The sequence below is a fragment of the Lemur catta genome, chromosome 1 (assembly GCF_020740605.2).
Source record: "Lemur catta isolate mLemCat1 chromosome 1, mLemCat1.pri, whole genome shotgun sequence".
Classification (NCBI taxonomy): Eukaryota; Metazoa; Chordata; class Mammalia; order Primates; family Lemuridae; genus Lemur; species Lemur catta.
The window spans coordinates 186,318,132-186,343,335 of record NC_059128.1 but is presented as its reverse complement, the minus strand read 5'-3'; the positions used below and the strand labels follow the sequence as shown (position 1 = coordinate 186,343,335).

At 35.5% G+C, this 25,204-nt stretch overlaps 1 protein-coding gene across 1 annotated transcript in view; it reads right to left on the bottom strand.

The window, feature by feature from the left end:
• The window catches only part of LEKR1 (leucine, glutamate and lysine rich 1), a 150,819-nt gene that overhangs the window by 24,231 nt on the left and 101,384 nt on the right, over positions 1-25,204 (bottom strand). The window contains exons 7-8 of the mRNA XM_045539530.1: positions 24,671-24,874; positions 6,071-6,164 (exon numbers count right to left, since the gene is read on the bottom strand). Coding sequence (XP_045395486.1) covers positions 6,071-6,164; positions 24,671-24,874 — 298 coding nt within the window. The remainder of the gene's footprint in view (positions 1-6,070; positions 6,165-24,670; positions 24,875-25,204) is intronic.

Here is a 25,204-nt window from a genome sequence, read left to right as displayed (position 1 = left end):
GAGGGAGGAAGGGGACACCCCATCTAGCCATCCAGATCAGCCAAATCAACCCTGGTGATATGTGGGATGACAGATGCAGCCAGATCACCCTACAGTCTAAGGTGCATTTCTTACAGGCAACATATAGTAGGATCTTGAATTTTTATCCATCATGAAAATCTGCCTTTTTAATGGGGATGTTTAGACCAGGGCTTAGCAAACTGTGGCCCACAGACTAGATTCAGCCATGACCATTCATTTCCATATTGTCTATGGCTGTTTTTATGCTACCATGGCAGAGTTGAATGGTTGTGACAGAGACTGTATGTCCTAAAAAACCTAAAATATTTATTAACTGGTCCTTTATAGAAAAAGTTTCCTGACCCTTGGTTTAGACTATTTACATTTAATGTAATTATTGATATGATTAGCTTTAAATCTATTATCTTGCTGTGTGTTTTCTATTTGGCCATCTCATCTTTTTTCTTTGTTTTATTTTTTTGCCCTCTTTAGGATTGAGTATTTTTTATTTAATTTTATCTCCTTTAAAGAAATTTAAATAATAATACAGAAACTTGTATCTTTACCCACACTGGTACCATTTCTGGCATTCCTTTGTGTAGATCCATATTTCTGTCTGGTATACTTTTCCTTCTGACTAAAGGACTTCTTTTAACATCTTATAGTGTTGGTAATTTTTTTCCAGCTTTTCCTGAAAAAAGTCTTCATTTTATCCTCATTTTTAAAGGATATTTTCAATTGGTACGGAAGTTAACAGTTTTCTGCCTCACCCCAGTCCCCTTCTTTTAGTGTAATACTTTCAGTCTCATTATCTTCTTGCTTGCATTGTTTCTGATAAAAAATTTGCCATCATTATTATCTTTGTTCCTCCATATCACATATATATTTTTTCATCTGGTTGCTTTTAAAATTTTCTTTTTATTACTCTTTTTGAACAACTGGATTTTAATGTTCCTTGGTGTGCTTGTTTTTTTGGGTTTGCAGTTTGTTGAGCTTCTTGAATCTGTGGGTGTATAGTTTTCATTAAATTTGTAAAATTTTCAGTCACTATTTCTTCAAGTACTTTTTCTGTCCCCTCTTCTCTCTCCTGTCCCTCAAAAATTTCAATTATACATAAAAATTAGGTGACTTGAATTTGTCTCACAGCTCACCAATGTTCTTTTTGTATTGTTTTTTGAGTTTCTTTTCTGTCTTGTTTTATTTGAAAAGTTTTTCTATTGTTGTGTCTTAAGTTCTCTAAACTTTTCTTCTGGAGTGTCTATTGATTGCCATTGACCCAGTTCAGTGTACTTTTCATTTTTGTCATTGTATTTTTCATCTCTAGAAATCCAGTAAATGGTCTTTTTTATATCTTCCATGTTTCTACTTAACATGATCATTTTTTTCTTTAGCATTTGGACATATGGAATACACTTATTATACTTGTTTTAATTTGCTTGCCTGCTAATCCTAACATCTGCACCTTTCTGGGTCAGTTTTTATTCATTGATTTTTCCTTTCACTATGAGTCCTACTTTCCTGTTTCTTTCTATGGATGGTAATTTTTGATTGGATGCTAGACATTGTTAATTTTACTTTGTCAGGTGTTGGATATTTTTATATTTCTATGAATATTTCTTGAGCTCTGTTCTGAGATGCAGTTAAGTTTCTTGAAATCAGCGTGATTATTTTGTCTTCCTCTTAACATTTATTAGGCAGGATCAGATCAGCATTTCATCTAGGGCTAATTATTCCCAACTAATGATGCAAGACCCTTCTGAGTACTCTATCCAGTGCCCTATAAATCATAGGTTTTCCTGTCTGGCTGGTGGAAACATACATTATTACTGCCCTATGTGGGGATTTGATACTCTCCTCTCTAATTCTTTCAGATGGGCCTTCCCCTGGCTTTGGGTAGTTCCCCCACATATAAAGATTGATCATATACTTATGCAAGGGGACTCCGTAGATCTCCATTGTTCTTCCTCTGTGCAGCTCTCTCCTGTTAACACTATCCTATGAATTCTAGCTACCTTGATCTCCCTGGACTCTCTGCAAGGTGTCCTGAACTCAAAAAATCTGCCAAACTTAACCTGGATTCCTGCTCCCTGCAGCATGGCCTGAAATTTCTTTCAAGGCACTAAGCTACAGTAATCATAGGGCTCATCTTGTTTGTCTCTTGTCTCTAAAAATCATGTTCTTTTTTGTCTGATATCTTGAAACCAGTGTTTTCTGTCTTTTCTCCAGTGTTTTATTTGTTTCAGGTGGGAGAGTAAATGTGGTCCCTGTTACTCCATCTTGGCTAAATGTAGAAGTCTTGGACTTTGTATTTAGATACGTGGAGGTTAATTCTCAGCTAATTTCTTGGCTTTATAATTCTCAGATAATTTCCTGGCTTTATAACCTTGGCAAATTACCTAACTTCTCTGAGTCAAATTTTTTTTATGTGAAGTTGGGGATAGTAATATCACAATGATTAAAATTATATTTATGGAAAACATTCAGCACAAAGCCTGTCATATAGTAAATACTATAATAATGGAGACTAAAAATTTTTTTAAATTAAAGTGTGTCCTCAATATTCTTTTTAGCCATATATATTATGCATAAATAAAAACTGATATTTTATAAATAACAACTTCATCTCTGTCAAATTTTGAATTTTACAAGTTATTCTTCTTAATTTTATTAATAGTACACGAAAATACCTTAGAATTATTCGGTCATTTGGCTCTTCCATTTTCAAAAAGAATTTGAGATTTTTTTTGCCTCTCTTCAAAATTGAAATTGACTATTTCTTGAGGTAAACTTCTCTTCCCTGCATTTTTCCTATCAATCCAGTTGCTTCAGCCAGGAAGTATGTATCAAGAGACATTGTATTGAGTCTCAACTTTTAACTCAGAAATTTCACTAATGGAATTAACATGTTTTTTTATTTGTTTATTGGTTTTTAAAAGTTCTATATACTATTTAAAATGAGGTCAATGATGCAATTCTAAAATGTTCCTAAATGTGGTATCTTGATAATAACTTAAGAAAATATTTGGTTGGAATTTGTTTATTGTACTAAAAAATGTTAGTCAATAAGTGATGTGAGTTGATTGTGTAAGCAATGTGGCTATAGGATATTTTTATTACAAAATTTTAACTGAATAGTACAACATTGTGCCTTTAAAACCAATTTTAAAGGTTCAGCATGCACATTAATTTTCTTTCTTCACATCAAAGGAATACTTGAAATAAACAAAAATCCATGACAATTAGTAAATATGCAGTTATTTTAAAATGTGCCATCCTTGTTGCATAGCAACTATTGACCCTATTATGTGCTTTTTACATACTCTAAAATAATTAAGCACAGGCACAAATTGCTATTTACTTTTTTCAAATGTTAAAAGCATTTAAACTATGAAGTTTATTTTAATATGTGTTTTATACATTTGTAAAAGGAACATTTCATTCCTATGCAAAGGCACAGTGACCCAAGAAAGAGATGACCATGTCATATTAGTGACTCTCCTTTATTATGAGAGGACTTTGAGGGAACTTTTTACTCATAGTCTCAATAGCTAACATAGCCAAGGCATAATTATCATTCCTTGGCTTTACTGCTCTGAATCTTGATTTGCTATTAGCTAAATGATAACATTTATTAACAAAATCCATGTTCTTTCAACAAAATCAAATGTCCATTTATACTATAGAAAATTATACATGCCAAAATGCATCTGTGATATCACTAATATATTAGAAAGATATCATGGTCTTAGTATGAACTTAGAGAATATTACATACGATTATTTTCATCATAAAATTAACTTAACAGCATAAAGCAAGAACATAAATGCTTTTATATGGTCACCTGCTAATGCTAACTTGTTCTATTCTCTGTGTTAGCAACTCAGGGATGGGGTACGGTGAGCATAAGAACTAGAGTAGATCATAAACACAGAGACCATTTCTCCAGTGAAGTGTCTCTGAAAACGCCTAGTATGGTGTGAATGTGGAGATGGGAACTTCTACATGAGCAAAGGCAAGAAAGTTCACTGCATCAGTCCAAGAGAAGGAGTTCAGGTGTTTGAGAAAAGGGAGGGATCTCTGAATCTCTACCTATGTTAATTAAATTAGTGAAATTTCTGAGTCAAAAGATGGGACTCAATATAATGTCTCTTGATACATATGGAAAAAGTGCTCTCCAAAAAGGTTCCTTTAATTTTTACTCCCTTTAAGAGTAGATATGAGAGACTATCTCACTAGACCTTCACCACAGTGTTAAAACTATTCTATCAGTTGGATAGGTACAAAAATCCCTCTCATTGTTTTAATTTGTATATTTTGGACTACTAATTAGTTTGACCTTCTTATTTTTGAATTTTTAAACATGGATTGGTAAGGATAGAAGAAGTGAATAAGAGCAGACCAACCAATTCAGTACACTAGGCTAATAAAAATTAGAAAGAATTAAAGAAGTTGGGCCTTAGAGAAAAAGAAAAGAAAAGGCCTGTGCTACAAAATAAGAGTGAGATACTTATAGCAACTTTATTCCATATTCTCAAATTTTGTTTTTGCCCATATGCAACTACTGTTACAGTGATCATTTCTATTATAGCATGACTGTGTGCCCTGAGGGACAAGGTAAGGAGTATTTATTTTTAGAGGGCTAATACTGGCTAAATATGGTCATCTGTTTGGAGGATTGGAAATGGAAGCAACAAATTTAGAATTGATCTGAGCCAGCAACAATACCTAAAGGGTTTCACTCTGGATGGCAGGGATTCCTGGTGGAGATGCTAGTTTGAAGGTGGCCACTGCTTGTTGCTTGAGGTTACAAATTATGGGGTCTAGTCCCGAAGGAGAAGAATCTGATAATAACAAAACAGGTTGTCAGGAGTTCAGTGAAACAATCTGAATTTCAGCGGCTAGCTCCAATTCCAGAGGAAAACTTAAGACATAATAAGAAAACTAAGGTGGAAAGCCAGGGCTAGGCAAAGAAAGCAGCTGGGGCAGAAAATGAATTGGGAACACTTTGGCTCAGTATGCAAGATAGGGCCCAGGGATCAATCAATGTATTAGAAGTTTATGGCAGGGAGATGATGGCTGTGCATGGCCTGAGAAGGTAGGGACTAACAATCTTAAAAATATTACTTCTATTATTTAAAATTATGAAAGTAATATATATTCATTGCTGAAACTTTGAAAACTATGGAAAAGTCCAAAGATCAAAATCAATGCAATTTATTTTTCATAATCTAGGAACAAAAATGTCTTTGTAAATAATGGCAAGCTAAATCCTTATTCATTTCACTTTGCCAAAAGTTTAAAACTAAATAATTTTAAGTCATTTCCCATTCTCTTTTTATTTTTATTTTATTTTATTTTTGAGACAGAGTCTCACTCTGTTCCCTGGGCTACAGTGCCGTGGTGTCAGCCTAGCTCACAGCAACCTCAGACTCCTGGGCTTAAGCGATCCTTCTGCCTCAGCCTCCTGAGTAGCTGGGACTACAGACATGCGCCACTATGCCCGGCTAATTTTTTCTATATATATTTTTAGTTGTCCATATAATTTCTCTTTATTTTTGTAGAGACGGGGTCTCGCTCTTGCTCAGGCTGGTCTCGAACTCCTGAGCTCAAATGATCCACCCGCCTCGGCCTCTCAGAGTGCTAGGATTACAGGAGTGAGCCACCACGCCCGGCCTTCCCATTCTCTTATATTATCTGCTTATAATAGAAACAGAGAAGTTGTGAGAATTAATATTTCTCTGCTTTCAGAACATGATCAAATGCAGATTCTGACACTTGATGAGGAAAGAAACATAAATATTTAAAAGTAAAAATTATGCTTTTCCATGAGAACCAAGGGCTATGTTAATATAAGATTTCAAAATCTGTTCCTACTTTTTTATTTCCCATTATGTTGTCCATTATTTTGGGAAGGACACACATCATAAGCATGTTTGGTCTAGGAAATTCCAGAAGGAATAAAAAATGTGCATAGAAACAAAGAAATCTATGTGGAATAGTCTTCTGGCAAATGGACAGAATTTTAAAAAGCAAATGGGACACATGCTGGCGAAAGCCACACTGCCGTTACCTTCTCCTTCCAGTTATCATCATTCATCAGCTTCTGTCTAAGGGTTTCCTGCAGCTGCTCGATGCTTTTCTGATGTGAAATCAGCATCAATTCCCTGAAAATCATAAACCCGACAAATAAATAAGTAAGTCTCACCCCTAACACTACTCCTAAATTGGAGTTCGTGGCTCAGAGAATATTATTTCATAGCTTAGTCTGTTTATTTTCTTTAGCAATATACATATTGCTACTACGTACAATCAATATTTTACTATCAGTGATCTATCCAATATTTTAACTGTTAACAGCAATTTATAAATACTGCGTACATGGTAAGTGTTTTCTCAGGCTTAATTTTTGCTTAATAAGTAATAAGTTATTATTTTGCATGAAAGAGTAACAACATATGTAGAGTCTCAAATATAATAAAATGTTGTAAGTTGGGTTCAAAAAGTTTATCACTAAATTCTAGCACCAGACATGTTGGGATATGCCATAAAGTCAACACATTAGCAGTTCCTGAGAAATTTATTTTTCTTTTACTTGTCTCAAATATTGATAGCAACAAACCAAATTAAGTAGAAGGTAATGTCAGGGATGTGGCATAGTATAAAACATATTAAAATTAGAAAAGAAAACATAAAGAACACTTTAGTATTTTAATCCACATAATGGATCTCAATGCTTAGTTTGTGATCCTCTGGGTAGAAGTAAGAACAGGAGGAAATTCATGAGAAAACTTCACAAGGGCACTGATTTTAAGCCTTAGAATAACACCAATAGCAGCAAAAGCATGTTTGTTGATCAGGGCTCCTTCCCACTTGCATAATCATTGTGACTCTTTTCGTTTTCTATGGATGTAATAACTTCTGTATTGCTTATTCCTTCTTCTAATCCCTTTGTTTTCCATCATCATTCCTTTCCTTTTAGCTTTGACCCCTTTTCAGACTTGAGACTTTCATTTATAACTAACTGCCTGTTGAGCATCACCACCCTAATGATGCATCAACACCAAAGAGTCCACACATCAAAAACCAAATTCACCATCTCCTGTAATCTTTCCTTTCCTCCTGACTTCTGAAAACCTTCAACGGTGAAAACCTTTGGCTTGAAATCCCTGAGTCATCTCTGATGCTTCCTTCTCCCTGTTCTACCACAACCATTCAATAGCAAGTTTTATATATTCTGCTTCCTTGGTGTCTCTCAAACTAGTTCCTCCTTTCCCACAACAAAAAGCCTTGTTAAGTTTCTTGATTTTATTTCCCACCTAGAGAATTGTGATAGACTCTTCATCTTTTGATCTCTATTCCAGTCTCACTCTTATAATATTGTTGAACATTTTTACCATAATGAAAATAGCGTCTACATTTCTAGGCTAAAAAATTTTAATGACACAAACATAAGAAGACACAGTTGATTTAGTAATCCAGACATGAACATCATTTGAGGAAAATTTATTGGAAAAAAATAAAAATTTCCAGACTTCCCTTTCCAGAAGCATAGCTAGCCCTGTAGGTAAGTATAAACAAATATTTTCTGTACAAAATAATATTTTAATTATGTGTAATTAGTGGGACTAACAAAAAGAAAGAACTAGAACACTGGACAAAAATGTAGGATTATGTCAGGAGGGTTACTATCAGAGCTCAAGTGTTATTTGTTCCTTTCATTATTTGAAAGGAGTTTAAGATATTAACTTTAGACTTTATTAAATATGCATGGTAAAATTTCAAGAGTAACCACCAAAAGAATAGAGGTAAAATATACTATTAGGCAAAAAATGCACTAAGGAAACAAACAGATGTCCAACAATCCTCCCTGCAAAAGACCCAAAGGAGAAAATAATATAGAAAAAGAGGGAGAAATAGAAAGTGTAAAGTAATAATCACAATAACGGTAAATAAACTAAACTCATAAGTTAAGAGAGAAACAGACTTGATTCCAACAAACAAAGAAACTCTAGCTATATGCTTTTTATAAAAGACAGTCCTAAAACATAAGGACATAGAAAGATTGAAAGGAAAAATTTGGAAAAGATATAATAGGGATATGTTAAAGAAAAGGAAGTATGTAACTATGTTAATATCAGCAAGTAGACTTTAAGACAAAAGTCATTATTCGGAGCTGATAATGCTAATAGGTTCAATTTATTCTGAATATTCTAAACTTATATATACCTATTAAATAAAATAGCCTCAAAATATATAAAGCAATACTTGATGTAATTGTAAGAAGAAATTGTCAAATCCATACGACAGTGGTAGAATACATCATAGCCTCCTTAGTTATAGATAAGTCAACTCAGGAGAGCCACATAAGGCAATGGAAGTATAAACTGCATAATTCCAGATTGTTACATAAATGATCTCTTGTAGTTGTGTAATATAGCAACACAGGGGCAAGCAAAGAAATAATTCAGTAAATATGTAGAAGATTTAATTTAAGGTTCATATAGATAGACTTAAGGTTCATATATAGAACCTTGTACAAAATTAGTGGAAAAATACATAATTATTTTCCAGCTCATATGGAATTGACCACTTACTAGTAAGTTTCATCAAATTTCATACAATTTATACTAAAAACCTGCATTGTTCAATATGGTAGCCACTAGCCTCATGTAGCTATTGAGCATTTAAAATGCGTCTAGTTCAGGGGTGGGGAACCTGCAGCCTCTTGTGGCCCTCTGGATGCCCATGTGTGGCCCCTCCACTGAATCCAAACTTCACAGAACAAATTCTTTTAAAAATTTTCATTCAGTCAAAAGGCCGCACTCAAGGATCCAGAAGGCCACGTGTGGCCCCAAGGCTGCAGATGTGCTGTACGTGTAAAATATGTACCAGATTTGAAAATTTAGTACAAAAAAATAAAAAATACTTGTGATAAAGCTTAAGATGATTACATATTTAAATGATAATATTTTGGATATATGGGTTAAATAAAATATATTATTAAATTTGATTTTGCCTGTTTATTTTTAATCTTTTAATGTGGCAACTAAAAATTTGTTGTAATTTTAAACATACATTTTAAATCACATATGTGATTTACACCTGTGGTCCCGTCAGGGTTGATTTCTGAGGGGTGTTGTCCTGGTCCTTTGGCTCCTTGCTTGGAAAAATCGCAAGCAGGGCCAGTGTGACAGAGTGATGACAGACACTTAGCTCTTCCACACAAGCAGCTTTTATTTCAGGCTTTTCAGCGCAGAACAGAAAGTGAAAGTATATTTCCTGAGGGGAAATGGGTCTACCTCTGTGAGTGGAGAAGACACTGGGGTCGTACCACACTTCTCCTTTTATGTCTATAGCTTATGATATGCTAAATGGTGAATGGAATATTCATTATTTCTCTGGGAAAAGGGTGGAAAGTTCTTAGAGCTAAGGGCCCTCCCCAATTTTATTCTTATAGGGTAACTTCCAAGGGTTGCCATGACATTTTTAAACTGTTGTGGCACTGATGGGTGTGATTTTTACTATGCTAATGTATGTTAATGGGGAAAAGGTTACCTTTGGACATGAGCTCCTAGTCTCTGCATATGCTCCTGGCCAGGAAAAGTCCCTCACCTCAAATTCCTGCTGTTGTGGGTTTGGTTCTAAATGCTCATTGGCCTCCTCATTTTTGCTCCCCTCCTCTTTTCCTGTGGTTAGTGCTGCCAACCTGCACCTGTCCCTAGCAATCTCTAACCCCAGGGCCATGGACCAGTATTAGGACTGGGTCCCAGAGCTCCACCAATACCCTCCTATCCCTCCACCCCTCACCCCCTCAGCCATGGAAAAATTAAAATTGTCTTCCATTACACCTGTCCCTGGTGCCAAAAATGTTGGGGACCACTGAGAATAGCACTATTATAATCTGTTCTGTGAAAACAAAGAAATGTCAGTAACAAAAGATAAATAAAATATCTCCATATAGAAGATTATTAAAAATGTATTTCTGAATAACTCATGGGTGCAAATAAAAAAATCACAATTGGTATTTAAATATACTTAGAACTGAACAAAAATGAAATTGTTACATATCAAAACTTATGGAATAAAGCTAGAACAGAATGGATAAATTGTGGTATTCCTTAGAACACAATACAGATAAAAAAACCGAATAATCCTCAGCTACATGAAACTTCATGAACAAATCCCAGGAACAAAATATTGAGCACAAAGAACAAATCACAGAATAATACATACAGTGTGATTTTATTTCTATGATGATAAAATATATGTAAAAGCTAATATTGTATTTTTTGGAATACAAACATACTTGGTAAAATTATAAAGAGAAGTAAGGGCACAACACATTCTCTGTAGGTTTCTGTAGATGCTCTTTAACAGTTTGAGGAAGTTCCCTTCTATTCCTAGTTTGCTGAGAATCACAAAATGCAGGCTGGTGGTTATCTCTGGGGAAGGAGAGAATGGGATGGAACTGGGGAGAAGCAGAAAGGATGTTCAAAGCTAATGATAAGGTTATTTTTCGTAAACTTAGTAGGTGACACACGGAAGTTCATTGTATTGTAGTTCTTTATACCTATATAAACCTTCTGTGTATCTACTCAATATTTATAAAAACAATTATTGATAAAGGCCGAGAATAGAGTAGAATGGGTATATGGAGGAGAGAGAATTCAAGGTAAAAACCAAAGTGAAGAAATGGGCATGTGAGTAGTAGGTCTTTCTCCTGCATGGTGGGCTTTACTGTCCTCTGTGGATAAGACAGTGTCATTCGCTTGTATTGCTTGATACAGAAATGAATTAAGAAGGCAGCACCACTGTCCAAATTGTGCTCAAAACCCAGCAAATGTGAAATGGAGATTTATCTTTTGAAGTGCAAGGCAGACTCATCAGGTTCTGATGTGTGCAGAGCAGTCTCTAGGCTGGAGAAAAGGAAGTGAAGCAAAAGGAATAAAGAATGAGGACAGCAGACATGGGATTACATTAAAATCTTTACTTGTGGCTTTCTTCCAAATATCTGGCTGCTCCTATCTCCTTTGCAGACTCATGTTCCTCTAATGCAAGCTGCTGACAACTCCTAAATTACATCTCTAGTTCAGATCTGTTCTCTGATTATCTGACTCATGTACCCAACTCTCCACTGACTGTTCTACTTTATTTCTACATCTCAAATTTAACATCTGCAATCTCAGTGTTTTACAATATCAAAGTTTGTTTTTTTGTGCATATTATGTGTCACTTGCTGCTCTACTCCATGTTTTGTTACAGGATGTATCCCAGGGAGCAACTCTTAACATGGGAATGCTGTTTTTGTGGCAGACAGAAAAGAAAAATTGCTAAAACATAGGATCTCTTAAAGCTTAGAATTGATGTATATCGCTTCTCTCACATTTTAATGGCAAGGACAAGTCAAATGGCCAAGTCTGAGAGTAGTCAGGTGTAGAAACTATAGTCCTCTCACTGGGAGTTGCACTAGAAGTCATCTGGCTGGCACCAGTGGATTCCATCACAACTCTGACATCCCATAAGAAGTCTACCCTGAAGGTGGGGAACATTCTTTGCCTGGACTATGGTTCTTTCTCCTGGGAGTAAGTTCTCAGTTCAGTTTTTGCCGTAACTGCTAGCTTTCCTCTCTGAGACGTGCTTCTTTTTCATTATCCAGCTTGGTCACATCCAAAGGGACCATTAGAGATTTTGCCTTGATGGGAAACAAGCAACGTTCTCAACTTCCTTTGGGTCTGTAAAAGATGGTGGTGGTGGTAGGAGGTGCTCCTTTGTAATTCCCCACTCCTACCCCCTCTCACCTCCAGGCAATCAATGGTTTAGTTTCTGTCACTATAGATTAGTTTGCATTTTCAGAGTACATCTATATATGAAATCATACAGTATATTCTTTTTTTGTCTGTCATCTTTTACTCAGCATAATTAATTTTAGATTCATCCATGTTGTGTGTACCTTGTATCAATAGTTCATTCATTTTTTATTTCAAAATATCAAGGGGCTATGAAAGTTTTAGGTTACATGGATAGTTCATTCACTTTTATTCCTGTGTAGTATTCCATTGTATGAATGTACTATAATTTTTTAAAAATTTGCCAATACAGAAATGGACAAATATACTATAATTTTTCATCCATTCACCTGTTGATGAACATTAGGATGTTGCACAGATTTTGGCTATTACAAATAAAGTTGCTATCAATATCTGCATACAAGTATTTGTAGGGATGTATGCTTTCATTTCTCTTAGGTATATATGTAGGAATGAAATGACTGAGTGACAAGGTGGGTATATATATTTAACTTTTTAAGAAACTTCAAACTGTTTTCCAAAGAAGTTTTACATTCCCATCAGCAGGGTATGAGAACTTCAGTTCCTCCATATCTTTGTCAACACTTTATATTTTCAGGCTTTTTAATTTTAGACATCCTAAAAGTATGTATCTCATTGTAGTTTTAATTTGCATTCCCCTAATGACTAATGATACTAAACATCTTTTGAGGTGCTTATTGGCCATCTATTTTGTATACCTTTTTTGGTGAAGTGTCTATTCAAATCTTTTGTTAATTTTTACTAGAATGTTTATGTTCATATAACTGAGTTTCTAAAGTCCTTTATATATTCTGGAAACAAATACTTTTCTACATATATCCTTTGTAAATATAACATTTCAGTCTTTTCTTTATCTCAACAGTGTCTTTTGAAGAACAAAGGAACACAATTTTAATTTTGATGGAGTAATAATTTATCAGTTTTTCAAAATAGATTGTGCTTTTGGTGTTGAATCTAAGAAATCTTTGCCTAACCCAAGGTCACAAAGATTTTCTCCTATATTTTCTTCTAGAGGCTTTATGGCTTTAGGCTTGATATTTAGATCTATGACATATACTGAGTTAATTTTCATATATATTTCAAAGTATGAATCATAGTTCATTTTTTTTGCATATGGATATCAATTGTTCCAGTACCATTGGTTAAAAAAACCCCAAACTATTCTTTCTCCAATGAATTACTTTGGCACCCATGTAGAAAATCAATTGATCATGTATGTTTGTCTATTTCTGGATTCTCTATTCTGTTCTATTGATCTTTTTGTCTACGTTGATCCTAGTATCGTACTGTCTGCATTATTTGTAGCTTTATAATAGGTCTTGAAGTCAGGTAATGATGTTGCTCTTTTGACCATTAAATGTTTTTTCAAAGTTATTTTGGTTATTCTAGTTCCTTTGCATTTATTAATACATAGAAATTTTAGAATTAGTTTGTTATTTTCTAAAAAAGTCCACTGAAATGAATCTATAAATTAACTTCAGGAAAATTGTTATTTTAGTAACAGTGAGTCTTCTGTTCCATGACCATGTACATCTGTCCATGTATTTAGGTCCTCTTTTATTTCTCTTAGCAAATGTTTTGTAGTTTTCCGTGTATAAGTCTTGCACATTTTTGTAAGATCCATCCCTAGGTATTTCTTGCTTTTTGAAATATTTTTGTAAATATTGCTTTTTAATTTCAATTTTCAATTGTTCTTTGCAAATATATGGAAATTAACTTCACTTTTGTTCTTGCAGAGACACTCTGGCTGGTGTGTTTTCTCATCCACCATCCTAACTTGACTTTTGAATGTTGATCTTATATCCTGCAGCCTTGTTAAACTTTGTTAAACTTATTAGTTCTAGTAACTTCTTTTGTAGATTCCATAGGATTTTCTACAATGGCAAATATGACATCTGTGAATAAAGACAGTGTTATCTTTTCCTTTCTAATTGAATGACATTTCTTTCTCTTTTTTTCCCTTTTCTTTCTTTCTTTCTTTCTTTTTTTTTTAGACAGGGTCTCACTTTATTGCCTGGGGTAAAGTAGTGCAGTGGCATCATCATAACTCACTGCAACCTCAAACTCCTGGGCTCAAGTGATCCTCCTGCCTCAGCCTCCCAAGTAGCTGGGACTACAGGTGTGTGCCACCATGCCCAGCTAAATTTTTTCAGTTTTTTGTAGAGATGGGGTCTTGCTGTGTTGCTCAGGCTGGTCTTGAACTCCTGGCCTCAAGCAATTCTCCCACCTTGGCCTCCAAAAGTGCTAGGATTATAGGCATGGGCCACCACACCTGGCCATATTTTTCTTGCCTGATTGTACTGTACATTTCAGCACTTGTTGAATAGAAGTGTTGACAGTGAATATTCTTTTCTTGATCCTAATCTTAGGAGGAAAACATTTAGTCTTTCATATTAAGTATGATGTTATCTGTAGGTTTTTGTAGATGCCTTCTCAGTTTGAAGAAGTTCCCCTCCATTCCAATTTTGCTGATTTTTAAAAAAATCAGTAATGGATGACATATTTTGTCAAATGCAGGTAAACTTGATCAAGATAAGGAGCAGCCATCAATGGAAATAAAGTAGCACTTCACTTGGTTTTCAAAATGCCAAGATCATGGAATGAATGTGGCTGGCCATGTGCTTGTTAGAAGTGGCCAGAGAGCAGAGTCCTGGCAATTTGATCCACTTAATTTCTTAAAGTAGATTTCCTATTTGAAAAGAGATCTTCTTACTGTTTATAAAATTCCAATGAGCATTTCCAGATGGTGACTGTGAATACATTTGAAGTTACTTATACTATAAAGTAGATGGTACTGAATATTTGAGGAGCTTGAATTTCAGTCTCCCTGGAGATAGTTATAATTCTGATACTATGAAAAGTAGAATCTTTTCCATATGCATTCCTCTGATGCACCCAGTACAAGGTGCCCCTGTTATATGCATCCTTCTATTGTACAACAAAAACTTTAAAAGTCTAGTAGGTTATAGCAGCTAAAATATGGTAGGCTAGGGTTCAAATAATGTTAATTAAGTGATGATTATTCACCGAGTTTTCAAGAAATTATGAAGTTCTTTATGACATTTACACAAAGTATAAGGTGTTTCGAGTAAATTGTTATACAAATATGAATTTGCATCTGTGGTGGTAATTTCACTTGAATATTATTGTTACAGGAATGAGAAAGACTTTTGTACTTCTTTGATTCCTTGCTGAGCCTCTGTTACTGACTCTGAGAAATCTTCAGTGAGACTCTTTAAAGGCATAAGGCAGAAAGAATAATTATATGTGATGTTATAAGCACTCATTGTCCTTGATTAGAATGGAATGGGCAGTGTGTAATGTATACAGAGGTGATTATATATCTGAAAAAAAATAATCCTGATTTCAAAAATAGAAACCATGCTTATACAGTACACCCATGGAAGGGTTTGCACATTGTTCAAGATTACAAAACCATCTTAATACATTGATAAAGACAAAGCAATCTTGTGTTGAAAGAAACTATAAAGGACCAACTCTAACTCTAGTGGAACTTTTTGCTAGAAATCTACATAAATTATGAGAAATAAAAGCCTAATGATAAAGGCATAGTCCATACTTTTCCATGTTATAAAAAGCTGAAAATATGCAGCTGTTTAGGTATCCAGCTTCCTCTTCAGAACAAGTTCTAGAGATGCTGATGCTTTAGAATTACAGCAAACAACACAGATTTAGGTCCTAAATTTGGATTTTACTAAGAATTTAATAAAGAATATTATCACTAGAATCCAGGAATTCACACTGTACTCCCAGGTCTGATTTTTGGTAAGTCAGAAGCTTTCTGGGCCTGAGAGAAAAACTGGAGTTTCCCAGTTTTAAATCCTATGATCAATTATTCAATTGGAATTAAATTAATTCCCATTCATTCATTCAGCAAATATTTATTAGGTGTCTACTGTGTGTCAGGAACTGTTTTAATCTATGGGGATACTGTGGTTCTGGCCATTCCTTAGAAATATGTTGCTACAAGTCCCTCATTTTTAGAAGAAATGAAGACCTGAGTGGTAAGTGACTATCTAAGGTGACATGATTCACAAGTGACAAAACTAGCTCAAGCTTATGCCACCCCAGGGCTCTCTGTACTATATCATGCTGCCTTTGCTTTGCATATTTCAGAGGGAGGTGTGACTATCTGTGACATCCTACCTTTCAATTTCATCAAATATTTTTTGAAAATAACATTTTTGGAATTGGCCCAATAAGCAAATTAGGACTTACTAACAATTAAGAGTATTTATTTTTAAAAATTTAACTATTACATTCTTAGACCAAAAAGAAAATGAGAATCTAATTTCTTATATACATGCAAACCTAGATTCCTTTAATTGTAGTTAAAAACATAACTGCAAATAAATGTCAAACCATAATGCCAAAACGACAGCTTTATATTCTGTTTCACAAGTTGTTCTTTTACAGACGTCTTCACATTGTCAATCAAAGAGATAATTTTGATTTTGCCACAACTCCTGCCTCCATTAAAAGCAATAAGTGTGTGGTATCATAAGAAGTTTGGCAAGCTCTTGTTCTAAGAGCTGTTGATGGATAGGAAATTAGAGAAAAAGGTGAGTCTTTGGAAAAAACCCTGAGAAGTTTTATTATTTGACAATATTACTTAGAACACTTCCTTTCATAATGTTTTAAACTAATAGGATAGCATCTAAATTGAATCACTCCAAGGGTTAATCTTCACAATTGCTGAGTAAAGCAAATAATATTGAATTCAACAGATGTTTAATTAAACATGGCCAGTGCAAGATATGACACTTTAAGGGGTTAGCAACCTAAAGAAAGGGAGGGAACTAATACTTTCCCAGCATCTACAGCCTACCAGGTATAATACTAGATGCCTTAATATTCACAGAAGATAGCTATTATTAATATGCCCATTTTACAGATAAAGAGAAGAAGCCTTAAAGTGGTCAAGTTAGGATTTAAATCTATGTTTGCCGAACTCTAAAGTCCATTCTTTTTATATTAAGCCACACTACCACAAGATAACATAACTCTTGCATTGCTTCTGAATCCTTCTTTTAATCTAATACTAGACAAATCTAACCACTTCTCATTGCTTCTAGCCCTTATGAAAATATGACAAGCCTCACTGAAGTAACTAAACATCAAGCTTCCCTTCTTTTAGAATGTGGCTGTGAAATGTTTTTATCCTATTTTCAATCTAAAGCTGTAATATACTTTTGACTTTGCCAAGGCACTAGAGAGCAGAGGACACCATCTCATATTTATTGAGTGACTAAAAGAATCCTGAGGGAGTGAGGGTGGGCAAGAAATTGAGAGGAGGGGAGAGGGGACACAAAGGGGACACTGCTTTCTGTAGGGCTGAGTCCCCTGAAGACTCAGTGTTACAACATGGTTGAGAAAGAGAAGTCATACTGAGAGAAGCTGACAAAACTCAGCCCTTCAAGACAAATACTGAGAGAATTGTGCAAACTGTAGGGAAGGGAACATGAGTTACAAGGTCAGACACAACACAGCTCGATTTCTGTCTTTGCCAATTGTGTGACCTTGGGCAAGAAATTTAGCCTTGGTTAACCTTAGTGTCCTCATATGTAAACTGTGGAAAATGGCACCTGCTTCACAGGAGAGAGCCATATCTCTGCTAGCAAATTTTGCAAATTTGAAAATGGCTCTCCCTCTGGGATGGTGAGTTAGGAAAAGTGTCCCTTCTGTCTGGGTGCAGACCTATGGACACAAGGCTTGGGAAGGAGGGATAGCAAACTTATGCAAGAAAAATGAACCCCTTCCTCTGGCAAGTGAGCAGAACCCAAGCTGGTTTCTAGCCCCCTTAGCCCTTACACTGAGCCCCACACAAGGGTGCACAGCATCGTGCACAGCGTGATGTGAAGACAAGATAAGATAATGTATTTAGAGGGCTTCTCACTGCGAAATCTATGGATTGTGTGTGAGAGAGCTTGAGAGTGACAAAGGGGAAGGGCAAGGAGAGAAAAAGAGAGAGAGAGAAGGATGAGAAAGAAGGAGGAAGAGAGAAAAATGAGAAAGCAGTTATGTTAAATCACGGGGTCCTGCCATGTACTGGAAAACAGGAAACTCCATGAACCTCCTGAAATCATTTGCTAGATTTCGTGTGTATTTCTCTGGGGTGAGGGGTCATAGCTTTCCATTTAAAAAAATGACAGAGAAAGCAGAAGACAGAAAAAAAGTTAATGTAATGCAGATGGGGGTGAGGGACAGAGAGCAATTAAGTAAACTATAAGATAGATAAATGAGACACAAACAGATACAGACATATATTATTTAGCTCACAGAATAATTTACACATAAGCAACTTGCACCTAACTTTAATTACAACTAGCTTTTCCTCTAACAATGCTCTCCACTATTCCCATCATGTTATGGGAAAATAGATCAAAGCAAGTATTTTTCTACATTTTTTTCTTGGAATTTACCAAGATAAGGAAAATACAGCATTTGAGAATGCAAAGGGTATGAGAGCTATTATAAATACTGTATGTTCCAACTATACGGTTGTAGGCCACATGCCAGTGCATAAGTGAATTTCTCCAAGTGCTGTATGTAGGCAGTCTTCAAGCTTAAACACATATGTCCTTATAAAACATATTTGTAAGTTTGTTATAGGAAATTTAGAACATATTTTAACCATAGAAATAGTTTCCCATAAAAATGGAATTAGGTGTCCACGCCAGCCCACAGAGCACTATTTAGCCCACAGTATGCCTGAAATGATGTCGCACATTCACGGTTCTGGGTGGAGTTCTGGCCCTGGCCACAGAGACCTTGCGTATCTCAGGAGGATGGGAGCTGAGGGCTGTCTTTACACAGAATTAAATAAATACCTTTCTCTGGCACCATCCCTATGCCTTGCTGCATTCCTCCCCATCCACAAAGGAGGTCCCTCTCATCAGTCCCAATATTTCTGTGACCAGCTGGCCAGATCATCTTCACCTGCAGAATTCCATCATCCAAAAATACCTAGTTCTCTTCCTTTCATTTAAGGCTCTTCCAACGAGTGCTTCCTCGACTTAGTGAGGGGGAGTAAGCAGTGCAAAATTAAACAGATTTGTACTAAAGGATGAACGATTTCCTAGTCACTTAACTCCCTTCCTGCTCCAAATTCAGGAGTTCTGCCAGTTTTTTTTTTTCCTGGGGTCAGTTTTGGTTATTTACATCTTCTTCTCCTCTTCTGAAACTACATAGTCTATGAATTGCATATTTTATGACTTCAGCAAGGGCTCTGCTGTCCACAGGGCTCTGGGAGGAGGGCTAGTATGTATCTAAGACTGCCTGGATTTACAAAAGCACACACAGTCACTGGGAGTGAGTTGGGCTCTGGCCTTTGGTGAGCACATCTGGCAGCCTGGCTGGTTGTACTAAGGTCATTAAATATGAAATGTTCTATTTCAAATCAAAAGTGTAGTTTATTATACCTCAAACAAGAAACAGTACAAGTAATCATAGTGTGCGCCTAAACAATTGACACAGTTTTGCCATCTTAACAGTTGCTTGTTTATGCCAACAGTGAAGAAGCCCAGAGAGCGAGAGGCAATGACATCATTAAAGGCGTCTTCCACAGCTTGCTGGGAATTAAATATTCTTCCTTGCAAGAAGTGGCCCAAAGCCTGGAAGAACTGGTAGTCAGTTGGTGCAAGGTCTGGTGAATATGGTGGATGACAGAGCGTTTTCAAGTCCAGCTGCTATAGTTTGAGCAGCGTTGTTCATGAGACATGTAGTTGAATGTTGTCTCGCAAGGCCTGTCTCTATTGACCAATCTCGGCTGCTTAATCCCAAGCATCCTCATCATTTCATCCAAGTGTTTGCAGTAGCCATCTGCTGTTACTGATTGATCAGGTTTCATGAAGCTGTAGTGGATAATACCAGCACTGGAAGACCAAACAGACACCATTAGCTCTTTCGGATGAATATTCGGTTTTGGACTATGTTTCAGCAGTTTGTCTTTACCCAGCCATTGTGCTGAACACTTGCGATTGTCAAAAAGAATCCATTTTTCAGCACATGTAACAATATGGTGCAGAAATGGTTTGCCTTTATATCATGACAACAGAGAAAGGCAAGCTTCGAGAGTATTTCTCTTTTGACACCTGTTTAATTCATGCAGTACACATCTGTCCAGCTTCCTTACCTTGCCCATTTGTTTCAAATGGTCCAATATTGTTGGAATAGTAATGTCAAAGCTTGCTGCTAATTCACATGTAGATTGAGATGGATTCAGTTCCACTATACCTTTCAGCTCATCATTATCCACCTTGGTCTCAGGTCCCCCACGTGGCTCATTTTCAAGGTTGAAATCACCAGAACAGAACTTCTCAAACCATCGATGTACTGTATGTTCATTAGCCACATCCTTCCCAAACACTTCAGTGATATTTCCAGCTGTCTGTGCTCCACTGGTTCCACAACGGCACTCATATTAAAAAATAGCATGAATTTTTGACTTATCCATGGTTTCACAAAAATTGCTCTTAAAAAAATGTGAAAGATAATCACAAGCCAAAACATGCATTTGCAAGATTGAGGCTGTACCTTCACAATAAACATAAAACAAGAAGTATCAAAGTGAAATGTCAGAGATATCAACTGTCAAACTTAGCACTTAAGGAAATAGGACATTTCATACTTAATAACCTTTTAATACTTCCATGGCAGTTGTTTGGAACCTTGCTGTATAGCAGATTTCCAGGCACCACCTGGACCTACTGAATCAGAATCTCCTCGGGTATCATCAGGCATCTCTATATTAAAAGTGTCCTGAGCCCCACCTCTTTTGGAGGGACTTTCATATTTCTAACTGCTTAAGGAAACCTCTATTTAAACTAAGGTCCCATTGGTGTTTCAAATCAAAGTTCAAGAGCAAACTCGCTCAGCTGCGAGACAGGGTCAGATTACTGAAAGAGACAAAGTGACCAGAGAAAGTCAAGTTCAAGTGTGAATTTTAGAGAAAGTCTGTTGTCAGATGATTGCAGGAGAGGAGGGGAAAGTACCAAAACAGAGATGGGAAAGGCGCAGAATAACAGGTTACTCTGGAGGTAAAAGAAGACCATTTCAAGGCAAGTTTGAATAGTAATGTCAAAAGCTTCCTCAAAGGTCATTTGTTCTTCAGGGTGTCTTTTTAACTCTTAGGCTTACCAGGGATAAGCTCTGGCTCTTTTGCTACCATCCACTTAATACAGACACTTAAATAACCTAAGAGAAACTAGCAGGAGGTGGGAGCTGGAGATTCTTATTTTTCTCATTTCTCTTAGATTTGACTATATATAAAATCCTTTATCAAAACACCAAATGTCCTGACTTACTCCTATTACCAATATCTTCTCCACCCAGCTGCCAGAATGATCTTTCTATAGTGTCATTTCTCTGCTTAAATTCCTTCAATGGTTTCTTTTTGTTGCACTGAAAATAACACCCACATTCCCAAAGGCCTGTGACGTCTTGCATGATTGGCCCCTGCCTGCTTCACTCACACCACTCATACTGCCTTCTTGTCAATTCCTAGAACTCACCAAGCTTGTTCTTTGCTTGTAAAGCTCTTCCCTGGCTCTTGGCCTGGTAACTTCTTCTTGTCTTCCTTTGTATATCATCTTAGAAGTCACTTTTATGACAATCCTATCCAAAGCAGGCACCCGTTCTATCAGCCTCTACTATAATCCCCCTTCACCTACTCTATATCCATTATCATAATCTAGAATTATTCTAGTCAGTTCTCTACTGTTTGTCTCTCCCATTAGAATATAAGCTTCATGAGGAAAGGGATGTTTCAGATTCACTGTTGTATCTCCAGGTTACGTAGTAACTGGTATGTAATAAATGTCAACATATAATTCACTGATTGGCTTGAATTACCCTAAAGCAAATGATTCACTCACTCAACAAATATTTATCGAGTGGATACATATACCAGACTCTGGGGATACACTTAGAGGACAAGGCAGCAAAATCTGAGAAGAGTCTAGAACAAAGTTAAAGTACAATGCTTATGCCTAGGAGTAACCCTATGATTATATGATAACTTACTGGTCCACAAGTACATTTTTGTTTTTATTATGTGATAGACATCATGTCAATAAACTTAGTGCCACCAAATGACTAAGTAATATCATGTTTGATTCTGCGTGGACTAAAGCAAAGGAGGAACAAGGGGGCAAGGACACAAGCAAAATAAAGAAGGGAAAGGAAGAGTAGCAGGTAGTTCAGTAATGTTGCTATTCTCTGAAAGTTGATAGAAATTGTCCTTCTCATTCAATACTTATAACAAACATAAGATTATAATCATAGTATTTTTTAAAACATGGCAAAACATATACATCCAAGTGAGTGTCCTATTTCACAGCAATCCTCCAAGAAAGCTCTATATTTATCTACTGATATGACTACTCCTCAAAACATTCATAAAAATTCCTTTCTCAAATTACAGACAGAGATAATTTATTAAGCATAGGGAAAAAAAGAAAATGTCTTACTTTATTTTTGATCCTAAATGGTATTTCCCAGATTGATTTCCCATCCTATTCCCTGGGCTTTCTTTCACTGGACCTATTTGAGATTATTTCAAATATCAAATTTATTCTTAAAGAATAAAGATCCATCATACTGATGATAATCTAAAACATGTATACTTCAGCCAATCCCCTGAGAAGAGTTCTGGAAACATGTGAACAAAGACAAGAACTTCTCAATGACTACAGTGAAGGAAAAAATCAGGACATTTGCTGTTTTGATAAAGGATTTTATATGTAGTCAAATGTAAGAGGAATGAGAAAAATAAGAATCTCCAGCTCCCACCTCTTGCTAGTTTCTCTTAGGTTATTTAAATGTCTGTATTAAACCTAATTAAGATGGCATCATTGGAAATGGTGTATTCCAGATAACACAGAATAATATAGATAACGAAAGTTCTAAACCAAAGACTTAAAAAAATTTATTTATTTCATGGTATCTTTTTGAATATATATGATTTGGTGCCTTTTATATAGAATATATTATGGATTTTAATCTTTCTGATTATATATGTCTGCATATATAGTTTTTTTTCTTTGTTTATATATGCTCAATTTTTCAGCTATTATTCCTGTTTTCACTAATAAGACTGGCTCTTATAATTTTTCTTGGTTATAAAATTGCTACTTCTAATATGCTACGGCTGATAACTACATAATCATGAAATGGCAGAGGAGGTGGGATGGAATGAAGAGTCATGTATGTACACCAGCTTTGTAAGAAGCAAGTTATTAGTGTTGCCAGATGAAGAAGAAGTGGTGGGTGGCAATCAGCTCTGGGGTTGTTCATCTTATTCACAAAGAGCAGTACATGGAAAACCATCCCAAGAAGGATCAGAGAAAAACCATGTTTCCCTGTGAACTACTCAGACCTCCTGCTAACCTGGAGTAGAAACAGATGGGATACCGAGGACACAGCGATGATAAGAAAGAGTTCTGAGACAATGAACCTAATTTTAAGCTAACTGCTACTCACTCCCTTGGCCCCACTCCCAGACTCTTCCTTAGCAAATACTTGCCTACATAAAGCACTAAAAAAAGATTTTAAATCTTCTAAATTATATTCATAAAAAATTAATAAAATAAAAATTAACTAAAATATAAAAATGATAGGAAGAGTGAAAAACAAATAGTTTATCATGTGCCTTCTGTATACAGAAAATAATACAAAACAAAAATTCCTGCTTTAATGGAACTTATGTTCTTATGGACTATAGTAATTACATCAATAAATGTAAGTGGAATAATCTTTTATATGAAAGACTCAGATTTTTAAAACCAACCAAACAAAAATACCAAAATTTGTGCTATATACTAGATATGCATTTAAAGCAAAATGATTCAGAAAGAATGAGCAAAGATACAGTAGGCAATGAAAACAAAAAGAAAGAAAGCAGGGTTGAGATATTAATCACAGATAAGGTTAAAGACAAATTAACTGAACAAAAATATTTTGGAAGGCTGGACCAATATGCTTCTTAGTATCCTTGATACCACCTAAGGATGTGTCTTTACTTGTGATAAGCCCTCAATGAGATGTGCTGACAGATGAGAACAAAGGAAAAGTAGGAGCAAATAAAAGGTAAAAATGTTATAAAAGGACATTTTTCTGTTGGAAAATGATAGAATCCACTAATCACTGACCCAGGTGAAATTTAGTAGCACAATTATCACACCTGATCTGATTTTTTTTTCTTTTTCTCTTTTTTTTTTGAGGCAGAGTCTCACTCTGTTCCCCGGGCTAGAGTGCTGTGGTGTCAGCCTAGCTCACAGCAACCTCAAACTCCTGGGCTCAAGTAATCCTACTGCCTCAGCCTCCCGAGTAGCTGGGACTACAGGCATGCACCACCATGTCCGGCTAATTTTTTCTGTATATTTTTAGTTGTCCAGCTAATTTCTTTCTATTTTTTTAGTAGAGACGGGGCCTCGCTCTTGCTCAGGCTGGTCTTGAACTCCTGAGCTCAAACGATCTTCCCCCCTCGGCCTCCCAGAGTGCTAGGATTACAGGCGTGAGCCACTGCACTCAGCCTGATTTTTTTTTTTTTTTCAATAAAAATCTGACACCAAATGCAACTTGGGTTCCTCTCCTACTTTCACTAACTGTATGACTTTAAGCAAGTCCTTTAACCAACTTGTGCTTCAGTTTCATTACATGTAAAATGAGGTGGTGGGATGCAATTACATAGCAGAAGAAATATATCTTTAATCCTGTAATTTCACTGTTATTATAATATGCAGAATATTGATGTTTTAAATATAAACGGAATATTGACTTAAACATAAAATATTTTTGTAAAAAACTATTCTTGATCGCACCTTTCATTTTTCAGTGTTAAAATCTCTTCCTTTGTCTGATTCAGAAGAGTTTTGGTTATCTTTAGTTCATTTTCTGTAAGGTTAATTTTTCTTTTTATGTCTTCTTCTTGCCTTTCTTTCTTAGTTAGCTCTTCCTGTAAAGTTTTATAAATTTGTTGACAAGCCATTAAAGAGTCTTCTTTTTCTTTAAGCAGCCTAGTATGCCTAAAAATGAATAGAAAAAAACCCCACTAATGTGCATTAGATATATTTTATATTTATCAAAGATATATAAAAAGCTCATTTGAAATTATAGATTGTAACTGTGATTTAAAATATGAAAGATGATATGAAAATGGGTACTTCTGTGATGTTAAAATTTTCCCATCTAGGCAAAGGCAAAAGCAATAAACAATTACAAGACATTGTAAGCTTGAATTAGGGATTGTATACATAAACAATAAGAAAATAAGAAAAGCTAAGTAATTTTAAATAAAATATTATTTAAATATGGTTTCAAATTAAATTATTAAAAATATGAATTAAAAATTTTGC